Below are 16,126 nucleotides of genomic sequence, written 5' to 3' on the forward strand. Positions count from 1 at the left end.
TGGGTTTAATTTACCTTGGAGTTATCCTCATAAATATGAAGTGGGTGATCCGGTTATCTGTTGAAGTGAATTCTTTGACTTCCATTGAATCATTGATAAAGAAATACCTTATATAGTTATGACAACCTTTTTTTATGTAAACCATTGGAAGGAATTAAGAATATTGTTGAGTTGAGAATCTTGGTGAGCTTTGGATGGGTGATTAGATTGAGAAATCACTTTATATATTCAAAATATACACGGATGTGACAGAGCTTTTTCAAATTACTGGTTCGTATAAAAAATCAACCGAATCCTTCTTAGAATAAACTGTCCATATTATACAACTTTTGTCTAGAAAAGGTCTGGTGGTCTCAAGTATGTTCGCACAAGTGAGCTCCTCAAATGTACGAGATTCTAAAAACAATAAAACCTTAAACTATCCAAATTTATTTCTTGGCGGATAAGATGGGCATCACATGTTTTCATCTTTTGCTTCTATTGTTGAGCATTGATGTTTTTGTATCTCTTTGATTCTATTGTTGAGCAGGAGGTAATCAATTTTCAAATGAGTTCTTCAAACTTGATTGAGTTGGGTTTCAAGGATTCAACTTTAATTATATTTTCCTTTTGATTCTTAAGATTTGATTGTGGGTTTCTCTAAAAACTTGGTGGTGGGTGTCCCTGTAGTGAGGAGAGGGAAATAGGATGAGGAAGAAGAAAGAGGCGTCAGTTTTTACCCAATTTTCTAATCTAATTTGTGAAAGAAAAATAAAATGACTATTGTACCCTCTCATATTTGCTTTGTGAAATTAGCACAAGATCTGGACGTTGGATCAAGTATAATCGAATGGACGTGATGAGCTGTTAAGATGGGTTGTCATTTTAAGCTGTCAAGGTAGCTAGCCATATATATACAGTAATTCTCTAAAAAGTAGTACTTAAGTTAACTTAAAATAAGTACGTACGTAAAATTTCACTTACAAAATGAATTCAAATCTAATTTTTTGTGGTTATGAAGCACTCACCATAATGATTATCTTTCCAAAATTTCAGCTCATTTGGAAACCTCTAACATAGATAAAAATTGTTGTTAACTTTAAAAAGAAATCTAATGGTCCAGAAATGTTGAATTTTTGTAATTATTTTTTGCCAATGTTAGAGGTTTCTAAATAAGCTGAAATTTTGTAGAGATGATCTTAATATTGAGTATATCATATTCACAAAAAAATAGGTTTAAATTCATTTTGTAGGTAAAGTTTTACTTACATACTTATTTTAAAGTTAACTTAAGTATCTACTTTTAAGAAAATGACTGTATGTATATATATATACATACATTTCTTTACAATATTCAAAAATAAAAATATTATAAAGAAATATATACAAATGTACAACACAAATAGTTATATATATATTATGGGCTTTGAGGGTGCGACTACAAACACATGACCCATCACAACCAAAGTTTACAAAGTTGCTCATGATTGGTTGTGGTTGGTGAGGTGTCAACAAAAAGAGAAGAACAACTCATGAGAAATTAAACCCAAATCCCTCTCGAGATATTTCTCTCTCACTTCGATATCTTCTCCAATAAGAAGCTAGCCATATGTGACATGTTATACTAACACAGAAAATTGACACATTATATTTATCCGACACAGTGACATGGCAGATGATACATGTCTTGTATCATCGTGCTACACATCAGGTATCATCGTGATACATATCATGTATAATTGTGTAAGAGGATGATATATGTCATATATCATTAGCTATATCACTGTGTCGGATGAATGTGTCAATTTCCTGTGTCTCAGTGTAGAATTATTGATATGTGACAACATAGATCTAAGTCATTAGAATCAATTGGCTGTACTTACAGAAAAAAAAATATATATATAACCATCACATCGGAATTTCCTAAGCTAACCATCACATTGGAATCATGAGATGGTTTTCAAGAATCTCAGGCAAAATCTTGGCTCTGGTAACAATCTCGAGGACTCACTGGGCTCTAAAAACAGGCCCAAACTTGCTTCTGAGTCGGACTCACCTTATTAACTAATTAACTATGCATCTTGGTGTACGAAAATCTCATGCTAACATACTGACTTATCCACTGGAACGTTGAAACCAGCTTCCGTGTACAGTGAGCTTGTTCACCAAGAATGGATATATGTTCCATTCAATCCACTTCTACATATCTAAGGTAAAACATTCTATGTGAGTATAACTTTTCTAGTTTCTGAAATATTGTGCAAGTGTAGTAGTGCTCATTTTAGTTTACTTGCTTATTACGTACTGTTGCTTTTTCTATGAACCAGTTGTGTGAACAGGCATCCATGTGGAAGCCAGGTTTGGTTTGGGAATAAGAATAAAATTAGTGTTTCACTTGTAAAGAGTAGAGTATCGAGGAGGAGGCTAGTGGTTCTAGAGTTCTTGGGATTCAATTCTATGTTATTGCATGTTGGTGTTGCTCTTGGTGCTCCCAAACCTATGATTGAGACGAAGGAGCCTCAAATTATTCGGTACGAGTATTATTCTTTGTGATTTTATTAGCTGTTTGAATTGGAACTCTGAATTGGATTAAGGGTATGTATGTATATGTATAATGCTTGCTCATTCTGATAACCTTGTATGGATAATGTTGTTTTTGAATTTGAAGCACTCAGGACTTTGAAGCTGCCTAGCGGGGTGCGAATTGAAGGTGAAAAAACTTAATATTCATTTATTTTCCTGTTTCTTAGAAATTGTTGTGGAAAAGATTTTGTGTGGCAAGGGGTTAAGAATAATTGGAAAACATGCAATACAGTTTTCAAATTTTGTCATTGTGCTTTTGTGCATATAGGATGCAAGCATAGCCACATAGCCGTCGTTTCCACCATTGTACTAGGGCTCTATTAGAGAAAGATAGAAAAGCCACTCAGACCACTTGATGCATCTCACAGTACAGTTTCACGCATCAGAGGGCAAAACTATGATACAGTTGCTATCTATATCTTAAGAGAGGCAGTACTTCCTTTTGGTGGTTGAGTACAAAAACTTGATTTTATTACCTTCTTCAATATTTTTAGTGAGAGACAGTAATTTCTTTAATATTTTTCCTCTTTAGATTTCTCAAATGCCCTTGACCCTTTCTTTACTTTGTACTTGCTGGTCCTTCTCAATACTTAATTGTACTAAACAGAATCAGCATTATGCAATTCTGTTTCAAGATACATTTCATTGCTTCAGTAGGAAACTTGGCCTAATTGCTAGTGAAAGACCTTGGGTGGTATGTGCAGCTGTGTATGTCCTTTGAACAACTCTAATATTACACTTTATTGCTTTCGAATCAGAAATTGTTCAGGGGGAAGGACCAGAAGCTCAAGAAGGAAATTTTGTTGAAGTTAATTATGTTTGTCGACGTTATAATGGATATTTTGTTCATAGGTACTGTACTTTCGACTTACTTTTACTTTTGGTAGTGTAAAGAGCTGTGTCAACTTCAGATTATCATACATATTGATTGCATATAAACATGGTGTAGAGGCTTAGACTAAATTAAATGCTAATGGTATTACTTGAATGTAGCACTGTGGATCAATTCAGTGGAGAAAGCACACCAGTGGTACTTCCTTTGTTTGACAAGCAGGTGAGTCTTTTGTTCATAATAATTGTTTTCAACTATCTGCGTTTGCAGACTTCATAAGAAGTTATTCTTTTCCAACTATATATAAGAACTAGATGAAAAATAACTTAATATGAACATGAATTGCTCAGGAGCTTAGTTTTTTTTTTTGCGGTCATTAAAGCCTCCAATAACCTGAGTTAGAATGCCAATTACAAACTTAATTTTTGAAGGCATATATATCTTTAAATCTTTTTCATGACTCCTTTTTAGTTAGTTTGATCAAGCGGTACTGCACTAATAGTGTTAAATGGTGCTCCTTAATTCTAACAGATCATACAAGGCCTGAAGGAAGTATTGATTGGCATGAGGGTTGGAGGTAAGCCCTATTAATACGGCACCCATAACTTTTCTGGCAGATTATATAAAATGCTTGCAAAACTGAGTTTACCTTCTTCAGTGGAGTGTATTTCCAAACTAATTACCCATTGCAATTTTTGCCCACCTTTCTGATGTATCACATTATCTTGAAACTTTAGAGTAATGTGCAATCAATTTTACGGCCATAGACTCCCCATAGTCTATGATTCCTTCTTCAATGTCATACTGGATAAGGTCCACGTATGATCCTTGATATCTTTAATTTTCTCCTATTTCTTGATTTCTAGCTTCCTTATACTTTTTATTTATCATGGAGGAAACATCTGATGCGACATTCGAGTATATAATGACTGAAAAACAAAATATGGGAATAACAGAATCTACGACAATCAATTTATCCAATTTATCTGAATAATCTGTAATCTATAAAAAACAGTATAACATAACATTTAAAGTTTCTGAGCAAAATTTTCAGTGAAAATACTTAGATACGGAAACTTTTCTTATCCCACTACTCTGTCTGATGTTTACCTCTGATTTGAAACTATTTTGGTGGAGAAGTATTTACAAAATTAAAGCTTTCAAAACAAAAGCTATTCTGTAAGAGGGTGTTTTATTTTGCAGATAGGCTATTCTTCTTCTTCTTCTTCTTCAGATAGGCTACTGAATTACCTCATCTTTGGTGTTCTATTTTGCAGGAAAGCGGAGAGCATTGATACCTCCTTCGGTTGGATATGTCAGTGAAAATTTGCAACCTATTCCGGAAGAGGTTATGCTCCTTCCTTGTTCTTTTAATACTATCTTTGTTGTTATTGTGCATCACTGTATATATAGTGTACAAATAACCTTGTTTCTTATAAGATTCTTTTCTATGGGTGGTTTATTACAGTTTGGCCCTCGTCGAAGCCTTATGTCTCATGTAAACGAGTCATTGATATTTGAGGTACAACTCCTGAAGGTATCATGCGCGTGCATATCCTCCGCTCTGGCAGTGATGGCTTCCAAGGTTGGCCTGTGTGTGTTCTGGATTTAAGAAAGAAACTGAGAAGAATTGTTAGATGAACAAGAGTTTTAGGCAATTATTTTCTTGTTGAAATTGTAACTTCGCTTCCAATGTATGAAGTTTCACTTTTCAATCCTATTCTCCACTACGATGAAAGAAGCATAATTAGACTTTGTACATGAATCATGATGCAATAAAACTTGCATTACTTCATAAACGTCTGTCAACAAATGACAATTCATGCTTTCGTACTACGAGCTTCATGACAGGGTTAAGTGGATATACAATTTGAGTAGTATGCAATACGCCCGCGATAAAAAAAATGTTTTTGATCACTTGTGCACAAGTAAATCTGATTAATGATTTATGTACAGTATAATGTGATAGAAATCATAGAAGCATAAACCTGCCTTGGAATTTGAATCAGTGAATACATCAAATGAAGATAAACTCTGGTTTGTACCAATCATAAGAATTTAAATTAATATATCCAACCACAGGCAGGTGAACTCAAAAAGGGGGGCCTGAATAATTTTTACAATCCATTATTTTTGTGACAGCACCTCCACCATTATCACCACAAGCGATTATTCGTGCCAGTCCCGCCAGTGTCTGCACCACCACCATTATCATCAGAAGTGCCAGAACTACTTGTGCTAGCACCATTTGTGAAGGCACCCCCATCACCTTCAGAGCCGCCACAAGCAATCGTACTAGCTCCATTGGTAAAGCCACCACCACCATGACCTCCGCGACTATCACCACTCTTGCCAACCCCCTTCTTGTCTGCACTAGCCGGTTTCTCTCTTAAACGGATATTAATAGCAAAACACAGAGTTTCAAAGCGATTTCTAAACGACCAAATCTCTATCGTTTTTTCACCGTTTACCAATTCTAGTTTGTTTTCTTGAACAAAAGCATACCACCTTTTGATCAGGACATACCTACGAATGTCCTCCCAATATCTACAATTCTGTTTCCATACTCTACCCCTAGGATCCAAAACGTGCACTTCGAATGCTTCATTTTTTTCTGTTTCCTCTTTTCTCATAATTTCAACAACTTCATTTGGCATGTATAGACGGTTCTGTTGCTTAAGTGTATCACTCAGAGTAATATCTTTCGTGTTTACCCACTCAAGATCTTTTCCTTGCATCTTAGCAATAAAATACCTCATACGTTCTGGAATCTCTGGCTCTGCTGCTCTTTCCTTCTTACTCACTCTTTTCTTTTTTTCTCCTTTCTTCGCTTTATCCGTCATTGTCTTTCTTGCTTTGGCTGCCTTCTTCTGTTTCTTGTTGTTCAAGTAATTGGGTTCCACCCTTTCTTGATAATAGTATTCATCTAGCTTTCTTTTAGCTTTATCAATCTTCTTCTCCACTTCAGGTAGCAGTATTCCACCACCTTCCGCTAGTGGTGAGTCTATATCCTCTTGTGGTGGCATTAATGGTTCATTATCTTCTCCCTCTTTTCCCCTCTTAACACGCTCCAGATAACTTTCTATTGCCTTCTTCGCAAGATCTCTCAACGAATTAAAAAGTACTTCTCGTCTCATATTGAAAGCACAAGTAATTAATGGAAACATGGTATCGACGTTCTTTATTTATAAACATGCATGAAGCGTGGTTTACATTTTGGAATTCTAATTCGAGTGTATTACTATTTCCTAATTCTGTTTTGGAGCGCTGTTCTACTTCAATTACAATTACGAGTTACTAAAACAGTGAAACATGTAACAGTCTCAGAGCATGTGGTCAGACCACAGGCCCACACACAAAATTTGGTCCCGCACTTCAATTTCGTCTCTACCATACGTCTATACCGACTTATCCATAGTTTTAGTCTGCTTCCTTTCTAACTATTCTGCACTTCTGCCACTCATCAGTAAGAATGGAAGTATGTTCCGTCCAATGCACAAATAAATTCAAATTCACGTCCAAATATATAAGGTAAGACATTACGTACACCTCCCTATCCTGCCACATTCGTGAAAATGTAGTATATATGCATGTCCGTTCAGATAAAGTTACTAACGTACTGTAGCTTATGTATGAAACTAGTTGTATGAACAAGCAACCATATGGAAACCAGGTTTGGTTCAAAAAGAAGATGACCAGCAATTTGGATTCATTGAGAATGAGTAGAGTGTCGAGGAGGATAGTTATAAAGTTCATGGGATTAAGTTCTGTTTTATTGCGTGTTGGAGTTTCTCTTGGTGCTCCTAGTCCCATGGTTGAGAAGAAGGAGCCTCCAGTTCTTCGGTATGAAAATTCTAGTAGTTTTTGTGCTTTTATTAGCTGTTGGCCGGGATATGGAACTCTGAATTAGATTAAGAAAAAACATTGTATGTATGTTTATAATGCTTGCTCATTTTGTTAAGCTTGTATGAACAATGTCGTTTTGGAATTTGAAGCACTCAGGACTTTGAAGCTGCCCAGCGGAGTGCTAATTGAAGGTGAAATGTGCATCTTTTTCGTAATATTATTGTCGAAAAGATTTTTTCTGCAAGGGGTTAAAGATAACTGCAAAACCACAATACAGTTTCAATTTGCTTTCATTGTGCATATAGAATGGCAGGCATCCATACCAACTACTGGTGCTCCTTTAGAGAAAAAAAAAAAAACTTTTACACACACACCCTAATATAATTAATGTACAAAGACCCCTTGATACACCTCGACCATCAGAGAAGGGGAAAATTCCGATATAGTTAGTTGCTGCATCTATCTCAAGAGAGAAACTGCAATTTCTTTCTTAGTGGTCAGAGTATCTGGATTTTTTTTCCTCTTTAGATTTTTTCAAACTCCCTTGCCCCTTCTTACTTTGTACTTGTTGAGTTGGTGGTCTATGTCAATATGGAATTGCATGAAACAAAATCAGCTATAACGCAACTCCAATTCTACGTACATTGTGTTGCTTCAGAAAAGCTCGCTGTAAATGCTAGTGATGGACCTTGGATGTGTAGTATGGACAACCAGGGCGTCCCAGAGTTTTCAATGGCCATGTGCAAACGGCGAAATGTGGCCTTCTTCCAGTCTTCCATCAACACAAATTAGATCATCGAAATATTTCCCTTATCACATTTTTGGCTGCAAAATCATCAATGAAACTTTCAAAGTTAATTTTATTTAAAAATTCATTTTCAATAGATATTAACGCTAGCCCATTTAGACTTTCTTGTAACATAGTCAATCTAAAGTATGATTTCAATAATTTTAATTTAAAAAAACTTCTTTCTGCATACGCGACAGTAATGGAAACAATCAACAAAATTCTATAAGTTATGAATGCATTAGGAAAACAATCATGTCGTTTCAAGAAATCAAGTTAGGTGAATAATATTATACTAGATTACTTTGGAATTAAATTGAGTTATTGAAATAATATTTAAGAAAAGAAAAAATTGATTTTAATCTCTAACTTACTTGAAAAATAATCAAAATTTAGGTGAATAAGTAATTGATATTGATCGAAGTGAAAATTAATACGGATCCACAATTGTAAAGAAAGAAATTATTGAGAATGAAAGGATACTAGATGGTTATAAGGTGAATGAGGGGTTTTTTTTTTTTACTAATTATTTTTGTATTTGAGTAATTGAGGACAACTCAAGCAATTAATTGGAGTGATTTTCTAAAAGAAAACGTTATTAATTAGAAAGAGAGAGATCTAGTCATTGAGAAGATCTCCTCATCTATTATATCTATTGTTATTTTCTTTTTTTTATTAACATAATTAATGAGGAAAGAGAATATGAGAGAATCGACTGTTTACTGTGAAATTTTTGGTTTTTTGGGTTTTTCATCGGTTTGGACTTTTGATTTGCGAAATAAGCTTTTTCCACTAAAACTATTTTTTTGGGCCTTATATATTGGGGGCCCTGTGCGGTCGCCCACATGGCACCTGCTCAGGGCCGGGCCTGTGGACAACTCTAAGATTACACTTCATTACTTTTCATGTCAGAAATTGTTCAAGGAGAAGGACCAGAAGCTCAAGATGGAGGTCTGGTGGAAGTTAATTATGTTTGCAGACGTTCTAATGGATATTTTATTCATAGGTACAGTACTCTTGATTTATTTTGTCAATCTTTAGTTTAGAAGGAGCTATCTCAAATTCATATATCACGAGATTTTGATTGCATTAAGAAACAAGGTATAGAGGCTTATACTATACTATATGCTTATGTTTATACTTAAATGTAGCACCGTGGATCAATTCAGCGGTGAAAGCACACCAGTGAAACTTCCCCTGGCTGACAACCAGGTGTGTCTTTTGTCCATAATTATTTCTTCTGAACTTTGATATGATTTTCCTCAGAATTGATAAGAGAGTTACTCTTTTTCAGTTCTATATGAAAACTAGCCATGCAGCCCAACCTGTGGTCGGGCCTGCTATTCTTAAACCCATTATGTGTAGGCTTGTTAATTTTTAGGCTTTTAATTTTGGTTGATGTGCTTAAGCCCATTTGTATAATATATATATAGTTCCTAGCGTTAGATTTTGCCAAAACAGTAACATTATAAAGTTACAAATATAATTAATTGAAGATTATAAGTTCAATTTTTTTTCAAATTAATCGCAAACGTGTTAACATAACAATGGAAAAAAACGAATGTTATTGAAGAACAATTTTAAGAGTAAGAAAGTTCTCACATGTTATTTAACAATGTTAGCAAACCATTGTATTATTGAAGATTATAAGTTCAATTTCTTTCAAATTAATCGCAAACGTGTTAACATAACAATGGAAAAAAACGAATGTTATTGAAGAACAATTTTAAGAGTAAGAAAGTTCTCACATGTTATTTAACAATGTTAGCAAACCATTGTATTCAAAGTTTCTCAGTAAACATAAATTACATGAGTTATAACTTTTAAGACTTGGACATCACTAAGAACTTAACATGGTCTTATATCGATCAATGGTCTTTTATTTTCCTATTATTTATTCATAGCTAGCCAAAGAACCTCACCTAATGATTGTGTTATGCAATCCCAACCATGAAACAAAATATAAGGTAAGGGCCGTGATGCTTGCAACTTGGTGAAAGATGAGATATTTGTTGTTGAAGAGTAGTTGCAAACTTCTAACTTGCCTTGAAAAGAACATAATAAAGTTAAAAGAAGACTAAAAAGCTTGAAGAAGTAAAGAGAAGATGATCATTGAAAACACAAAAATGAACTGCCATTGCCATTGAACATATCAGTAGATAAGTAGATACACAAAAATATCAATAGACACAAAAATACGACAAAATTCCGTACGTTCAACTTTATATATCTCTTTCACATTTCACATAGAGAGCAATACATTTACATAACTAAATGATCTCATTAGTAGTCCTAAACTCTCACATACTCCAAAAACTCGTTCAAGTGTACATTTTTTTTTTTTCTTTTTCATACAAAAAAACTATCTGCATAGTCTAATCACTCTCTATAGTATACCACATAATATAATTGTTTTCTACGGTGATCTTTCATTGTTTGGTACTTGTACGACCATAAATAATTGCAATTAGTTGTGCACCATAAACATATCTGTTGTGCACCTTGAAAGTGGCCATGTGATTAACCACTGATCTTTGCATCCCTAGAGTTTGTTCTACTATTCGTCCTGCAATGCCAAAAGAAGGTCAATATACCACACCAATTCAAAAGTCTATACAAAAAATCTAAGCTATGTGCTAATATATAACAAACATGCATATTGTGTACATGTCGGTTTTGTATCTATCTGTGCCAAATTATGTTGTTACCAATATGTCTAGCCTAAACCTTGAATGGAATATCTAATATATTGCCAAATGCAAATAAATATATTTAGTGGTAGTTCTAACTGTATATATAATATAGATCACAACCATAATATTTGTTAAGCAAGGTACGTTGGACTCACTTTGCTTGTCGTTGGCTCGTAATGGTCTTGTTTCAAATGACCGTACAACTTTTCTAGAGCCTCCAAGCGAGTGCCTTTGGTTCTTCAATTTTTTAAGTTTCTATAGCTGCTGAAATTATTGATGAAAACAATATTATAAATTTTAAATGCAAGAGTAAACAAATTATCACATTTGTCACCGTTATATATACTGACCGACATCCCGAGCATAGGTAACAAAGTGCCTGATCAAAACTAATAGAACCATTCTATGAGACAGCTTCTCAAACAGTTAAACTCACAATTAAAACTATATGATCACATAAAGAACATAGCCATTAATACGACTAAAGAATAAGAAAAAAAAAATCAAACTTTCATAGAAAGCAAAAATCTATATTATTAATTATTAGGAGGGACAACCAAAAGCTACCGCAATGTCTAAGAGCTCCAGAAATTGCTAAGCATTCAACTGTTCATTACTGACTTGCAAACATCTTATATAATAAATTTAAGTCAGATAATATAATACTATTTTGATGAGAAATAGAAGTTATTTTAGCGGAAATTAGACCTATATTTCCACCAATGTGACACACCACAAAGTTAGCTTTCTCTTTAGGTGTGGGAAAGTTAATCAGTATGGAACGAAAAAGTAATCACTAACTACTTTAGAACCATGAACCATGAAACACATAATAAAACAATTGCATAGAATCAAAGGAAATAAATATTATAGATAAACTAAATTAAACCCGATAACTAAAAGAACTACCATGTGAATTGCATTTTTCTGAGAAATTAAAAACACAAATGAAAAATCAATAAAGGGCCAGAATCCAATATCAGACAAAGACGCAGAAAGAAAACATAGTTGAACTATGCGTGCAATCTATCAAGTTGAACTTTATAGTAAAAATATAAAACATAGTATGTACAACATATCGATGATTCATTGAACTCATATAAATGCGCCGACAACAAATTGATGATGGTATGCATCAATGAAGAAAAAATAAGCTATTTTGTAATGAAGATAAATAAGACTAATATACTCATCTCTCAACAAACCTCAAGAAGCTTCATGTGTACCCTAGAAATCTCTACACGCTCCATTCATTATTATTATTGAATTCTCCTAGAATACAAAAGCAGAACATGCATGCTCATAGTGAGCCATGTCAGCAAATTTTTTAAAATAGTCTCTACTTGAAAAATAATTATTTGTCTTCTTACCAAAATAACCCTAAATTTGGTGTCCTCTCTAATTTAGTATAAGTTAAAATTGTCTTTTTCATGTGTGTTGGAAAAAAATAAAATAAAACTACGTCAGTTATTTCAATTCTACGACATGGCCTATTTTAGTAATTATGAAATAAAATAAGAACCCAACCATCATCGCCTTCTTCTTATTGACAGAAACAAAACCCTGTTCGTGAAAGACCCCACTTCAATCTACTTAACAAAACAACGGTATTAAATCCTACGTCTTTTTTTTTCCCATCGCTATGGCTTGATAGGCAACGACTACTTATTGAGTAGTGTAGCATAAATAGACAAAATAAAAATGACAATACATTGTCATTCCATACACAGACTACTGATATGCCCACGATGGACGGTAAAGCATGTCTCAGTTTTACAACAGTCGTGAAAAATCACAAAATTTGAAGCACTAAGAGAAGTTTCTCCCAAGAACCGTCGGAATATCTCAATATCCTATCAAGCTTCACACATGAATTTTCTTTCCAGGCTGAATCTCATCGTCATATTCCCCATCATCATCATGGCTCTCCCCCTTCTTCCTTGCAAGAATCTTGTTAATCTTGTGTAGCTCATTGGTGAGTTTTTTATGCTTGTTTTGTTTACGTGCCTTACGACCATCCTGCATCTTCACACCAAATTGGAATGCCGCCTTTGGCATTGCTTCCTTATGTTCATTGTATGTAGCCCATTCCTCTTCAGTCTCAAAATCCCACCTATGAAGACGACCCTTTGCCTCAAAAAAGAATCCAATAGCCTTATAAGTATCTATATATATCTCCAAATTTGGTTTGAAGTTATCCCCTAATGATTTCTCAAATTAGAATCACATATTACATTGCACGTGATCATCTTGTTTCTCGGTCGAAAAAAAATCTTTCATGTACCAGCCTTGCATTTAATGTGTGTGTATATATATATTACATTTCATAATGGTGTAATGTCATTCATTGTTCATTGTTCACAAACTTCAGAATTGAAGAAATTACTATCTATTAATTCAAAAAGTATCAAGCATGTTCTTACAAATAAGAAAACGACTTACTCTGCCACCCATATCCATTTTTGACAAGTCATCCTCATCGTCACTATCCACGACTTCACCGTTATATTCCGGGTATCTAGGATAGCATTCGGAGTAGCTCTCAGATATAAAACCAGGATCCTTCTCCCGGGCATCCTTTTCCCTAAGTTGCTGAAGCCTTTCATCATCACGTTTGAAAACCGACCCAAACCCCCTCGATCCTTTTTTGCGTGGATCTTGTGGGAAGTTAGTGCCAGCTTGCACATCATAAGCTTGCAAATTTTGTTGGAGATATTGTTCAGGATTGGCAAACTGCCCGGCATTAGGGTAGTCAAAGCTGGAATTGGATGATGGATCGGTGGTGTTTATTAACTTAGTTTTGTGATTGTTTTTTGGGTTTTGTATTTCTAATGGTGAATAGGAAAATCATGAGTGTGTTTACTTTTTCAATTTAAACACAATTGAAAAGACCAAAAAGTTCTTTTATAAATTACTATTCACACCAATAATAAGGTTAACTTGGTAATCAACCAACTAATTATTTGTTAAGTGAGGACTTTTTTGAAAATTTTGCTGATGTGGCTCAGTATGAGCATCCTGAGAGAATGGATATTAATGTATGTAGGATTGGATGGAAAAAAAAATGTACATGATCTTGAAAGGTTAATGAATCACATACTATTATTAGTGATAATTATAATCAAGGACTCCATTTACCTGAGCCAAAATGCAAAGTTCAAGCTCAAGTCTGGAAGTCATATATTTCTGTTTTTCAAGACTCCCCGTTATTTGGTTTGATCAAGCGATACTTCATTAATAAATGTGTATGGTGCTTCTAGCAGATCATACAGGGCCTGAAGGAAGTATTGATTGGTATGAAGGTTGGAGGTAAGCCCTATAAATGCAGGACTCATAAGTTTCCTAGTACATCTAAATTATATATGATGTTTGCAAAACTAATTAGTTTACCTTCTTGGGTGGAGTATATTTCCAAACTGATTACCAATTGCAGTTGTTGCCCACCATTCTGATGTAATACATGAATTTTACAGTCATAGGATGATTGAAAAGTGAGTGAAACTGCTTGCTAGTAGTATGAATAGGAGACATTGTTACAATTCAAACAAGGAGATAATTCCCTATGATTCCTTGTTCAGTGTCATACTGGGAAAACTCACACTTGATTCATGGTATCTTTGATTTTCTTCTATTTATCGATTTCTCCCTTTATTCAACATGGATAGAAGATACAAGTAAATGTGACTAAACAACAAAAAAAATTGGGAATGACTGCACCGACAACTATCTAATTATCCAACTTTCTGTATTGTCTATTACAGTATTACCTATAAATTAAACGATCAACATATCGTAACTTGTTATAGTTTCTGAACAGAAGTTTCAATGAAGATACTTTGATACGCAAACTTTGCTCTTTCTGACATTTACCTTTTGATTTGAAACTACTTTCGTGGCAAAGTATTCACATATTTAAAGTAACAGCACGTACAGAAGCTGTATTCGAAGAAAATGTGTATTTTCCACATCTACAATCTCTTGTAGACCGATTAGTTCTTCTTCAAGTAGGCTACTTAATTACCTCATCTCTAGTTTTTTGTTTTGCAGGGAAGCGAAGAGCACTTATACCTCCATCGGTAGGATATGTGAGTGAAAGTTTGCAACCTATTCCTGAGGAGGTTATGATCTTTCCATGTGCTTTAACTTAACTTTGATATTTTTCTGGTAGTTAGTTAGTATCCCTTTATGTTCTACACAAAAATCTTATTTCCTGTAAGATTCTTGTCTGTTGGTGGTTGATTGCAGTTTGGCCATCGTCGGAGAATTCTATCTCATCAAAACGAGTCATTGATATTTGAGGTACAAGTCCTGAAGGTATCATCATGAGCATGTTATTTGCTTTGGCTGTAATTATTACCTTGCAAGGTTGGACAGTGTGCTTCTGGATTCGAGAAAGAAATTGAGAAGACTGTTGTTAACAGAACAAGATCTTTACACAATTATCTCCTTGTTGGAATTGTAACAATGTCTCCTATTTATACTAACGGCAAGCAGTTTCACTTTTCAATCATCTTCTGATGTAGATTTTACTGGCTGAAGTTTTAGTTTAATTGAATCTACACTTTAATTGAAACACAATTAAAAGACGGCCTAAAAATCACTTTTTTATTGAATCTCTCAATCACAAATCACATACATAACTACAAACCCGTTATTTAAAGTAAACCTAGAAAGCACAACTTCATGCTCTACATCATCTTCTCTACAACTTTTGTAAGAGACATAATAAGACTTTAAGTTGTAAGAGACATAATAAGACTTTGTGGACGGTTCGTGACAGTAAAAGGCGTTGCATTATTTCATATAATTAAGCATCTCAGCCCGAATTACGCACTGCATAGAGTAACTAGCTTAGTGTGACCAAAGTCACACAGTTAGACCAGACAAAAACACGTGAGTTTGAGCCAAAAGCCTTAAATATGAGCATAAGGGTGAAGCTTTTCCCGAGAGTATAGAGATGTATACTTCCAGCCTTGTCAATACTTAACACTAGTCACTGCGTACTACTTGTAATAGGAAATGTGTAGATGAAGGACCTAATCAGATCCTATATGTCATCCTATTGATGCTGTAATAAGGTCAATTAATTGGTTAATTATCAAAAAAAAATATTAAGGTCAATTGTTCTTGAGAAAAAAAGACGATTAGATGATATGGGAACACAATGGGGTCTAAAAAAATTTTGATTGGGCTATTTTAGTGGCACTGGATCAACGTATATTTAGAGATCCTGATCCGAGTCAAATACAGATTGAAAGATAACCAAATTGTTCTAACCTATTGAAGCATTGCTTGGTCCTGATGACCCAAGAGGCCAAGAATAGGAATTTTCAAGAGAAAGTTCTCCCAAGAACTAGGAAAAATAACATAAATTTTCAGGAGAAGAATAGGACTCAACAAAATTAT

General features: G+C 34.3%; 2 protein-coding genes and 1 long non-coding RNA gene across 6 annotated transcripts; 2 read left to right on the forward strand and 1 right to left on the reverse strand.

Annotated features, from left to right (window-relative positions):
* Positions 1-2,032: 2,032 nt before the first annotated feature.
* LOC147503697 (peptidyl-prolyl cis-trans isomerase FKBP16-1, chloroplastic-like) lies at positions 2,033-5,193 on the forward strand. The gene is made up of 8 exons (XM_086556934.1): positions 2,033-2,191; positions 2,307-2,510; positions 2,655-2,689; positions 3,321-3,414; positions 3,556-3,616; positions 3,926-3,971; positions 4,672-4,742; positions 4,863-5,193. Exons 1-8 carry the CDS (start codon positions 2,151-2,153, stop codon positions 5,004-5,006), a joined length of 696 nt encoding a protein of 231 aa, XP_086413060.1. The 5' UTR covers positions 2,033-2,150; the 3' UTR covers positions 5,007-5,193.
* Positions 5,194-6,780: 1,587 nt separating this feature from the next.
* LOC147503698 (peptidyl-prolyl cis-trans isomerase FKBP16-1, chloroplastic-like) lies at positions 6,781-15,227 on the forward strand. 4 transcript variants are annotated; one of them, XM_086556936.1, is made up of 8 exons: positions 6,781-6,925; positions 7,037-7,237; positions 7,397-7,431; positions 8,940-9,033; positions 9,179-9,239; positions 13,981-14,029; positions 14,753-14,838; positions 14,966-15,227. In XM_086556936.1, exons 1-8 carry the CDS (start codon positions 6,867-6,869, stop codon positions 15,044-15,046), a joined length of 666 nt encoding a protein of 221 aa, XP_086413062.1. In that variant the 5' UTR covers positions 6,781-6,866; the 3' UTR covers positions 15,047-15,227. The 4 variants fall into 4 exon arrangements, with proteins under 4 accessions (XP_086413062.1, XP_086413064.1, XP_086413063.1 ...); XM_086556938.1 differs by having other exon boundaries at positions 14,768-14,838; XM_086556937.1 differs by having other exon boundaries at positions 13,984-14,029.
* LOC147503699 (uncharacterized) lies at positions 10,214-13,970 on the reverse strand. The gene is made up of 2 exons (XR_015192796.1): positions 13,163-13,970; positions 10,214-12,853 (listed from the first exon to the last, which is right to left on the reverse strand). It is a non-coding gene; the product is annotated as an uncharacterized LOC147503699 (long non-coding RNA).
* Positions 15,228-16,126: the final 899 nt, after the last annotated feature.

The sequence above is a fragment of the Coptis chinensis genome, chromosome 4 (genome assembly GCF_015680905.1).
Source record: "Coptis chinensis isolate HL-2020 chromosome 4, ASM1568090v1, whole genome shotgun sequence".
NCBI classification, from domain to species: Eukaryota; Viridiplantae; Streptophyta; class Magnoliopsida; order Ranunculales; family Ranunculaceae; genus Coptis; species Coptis chinensis.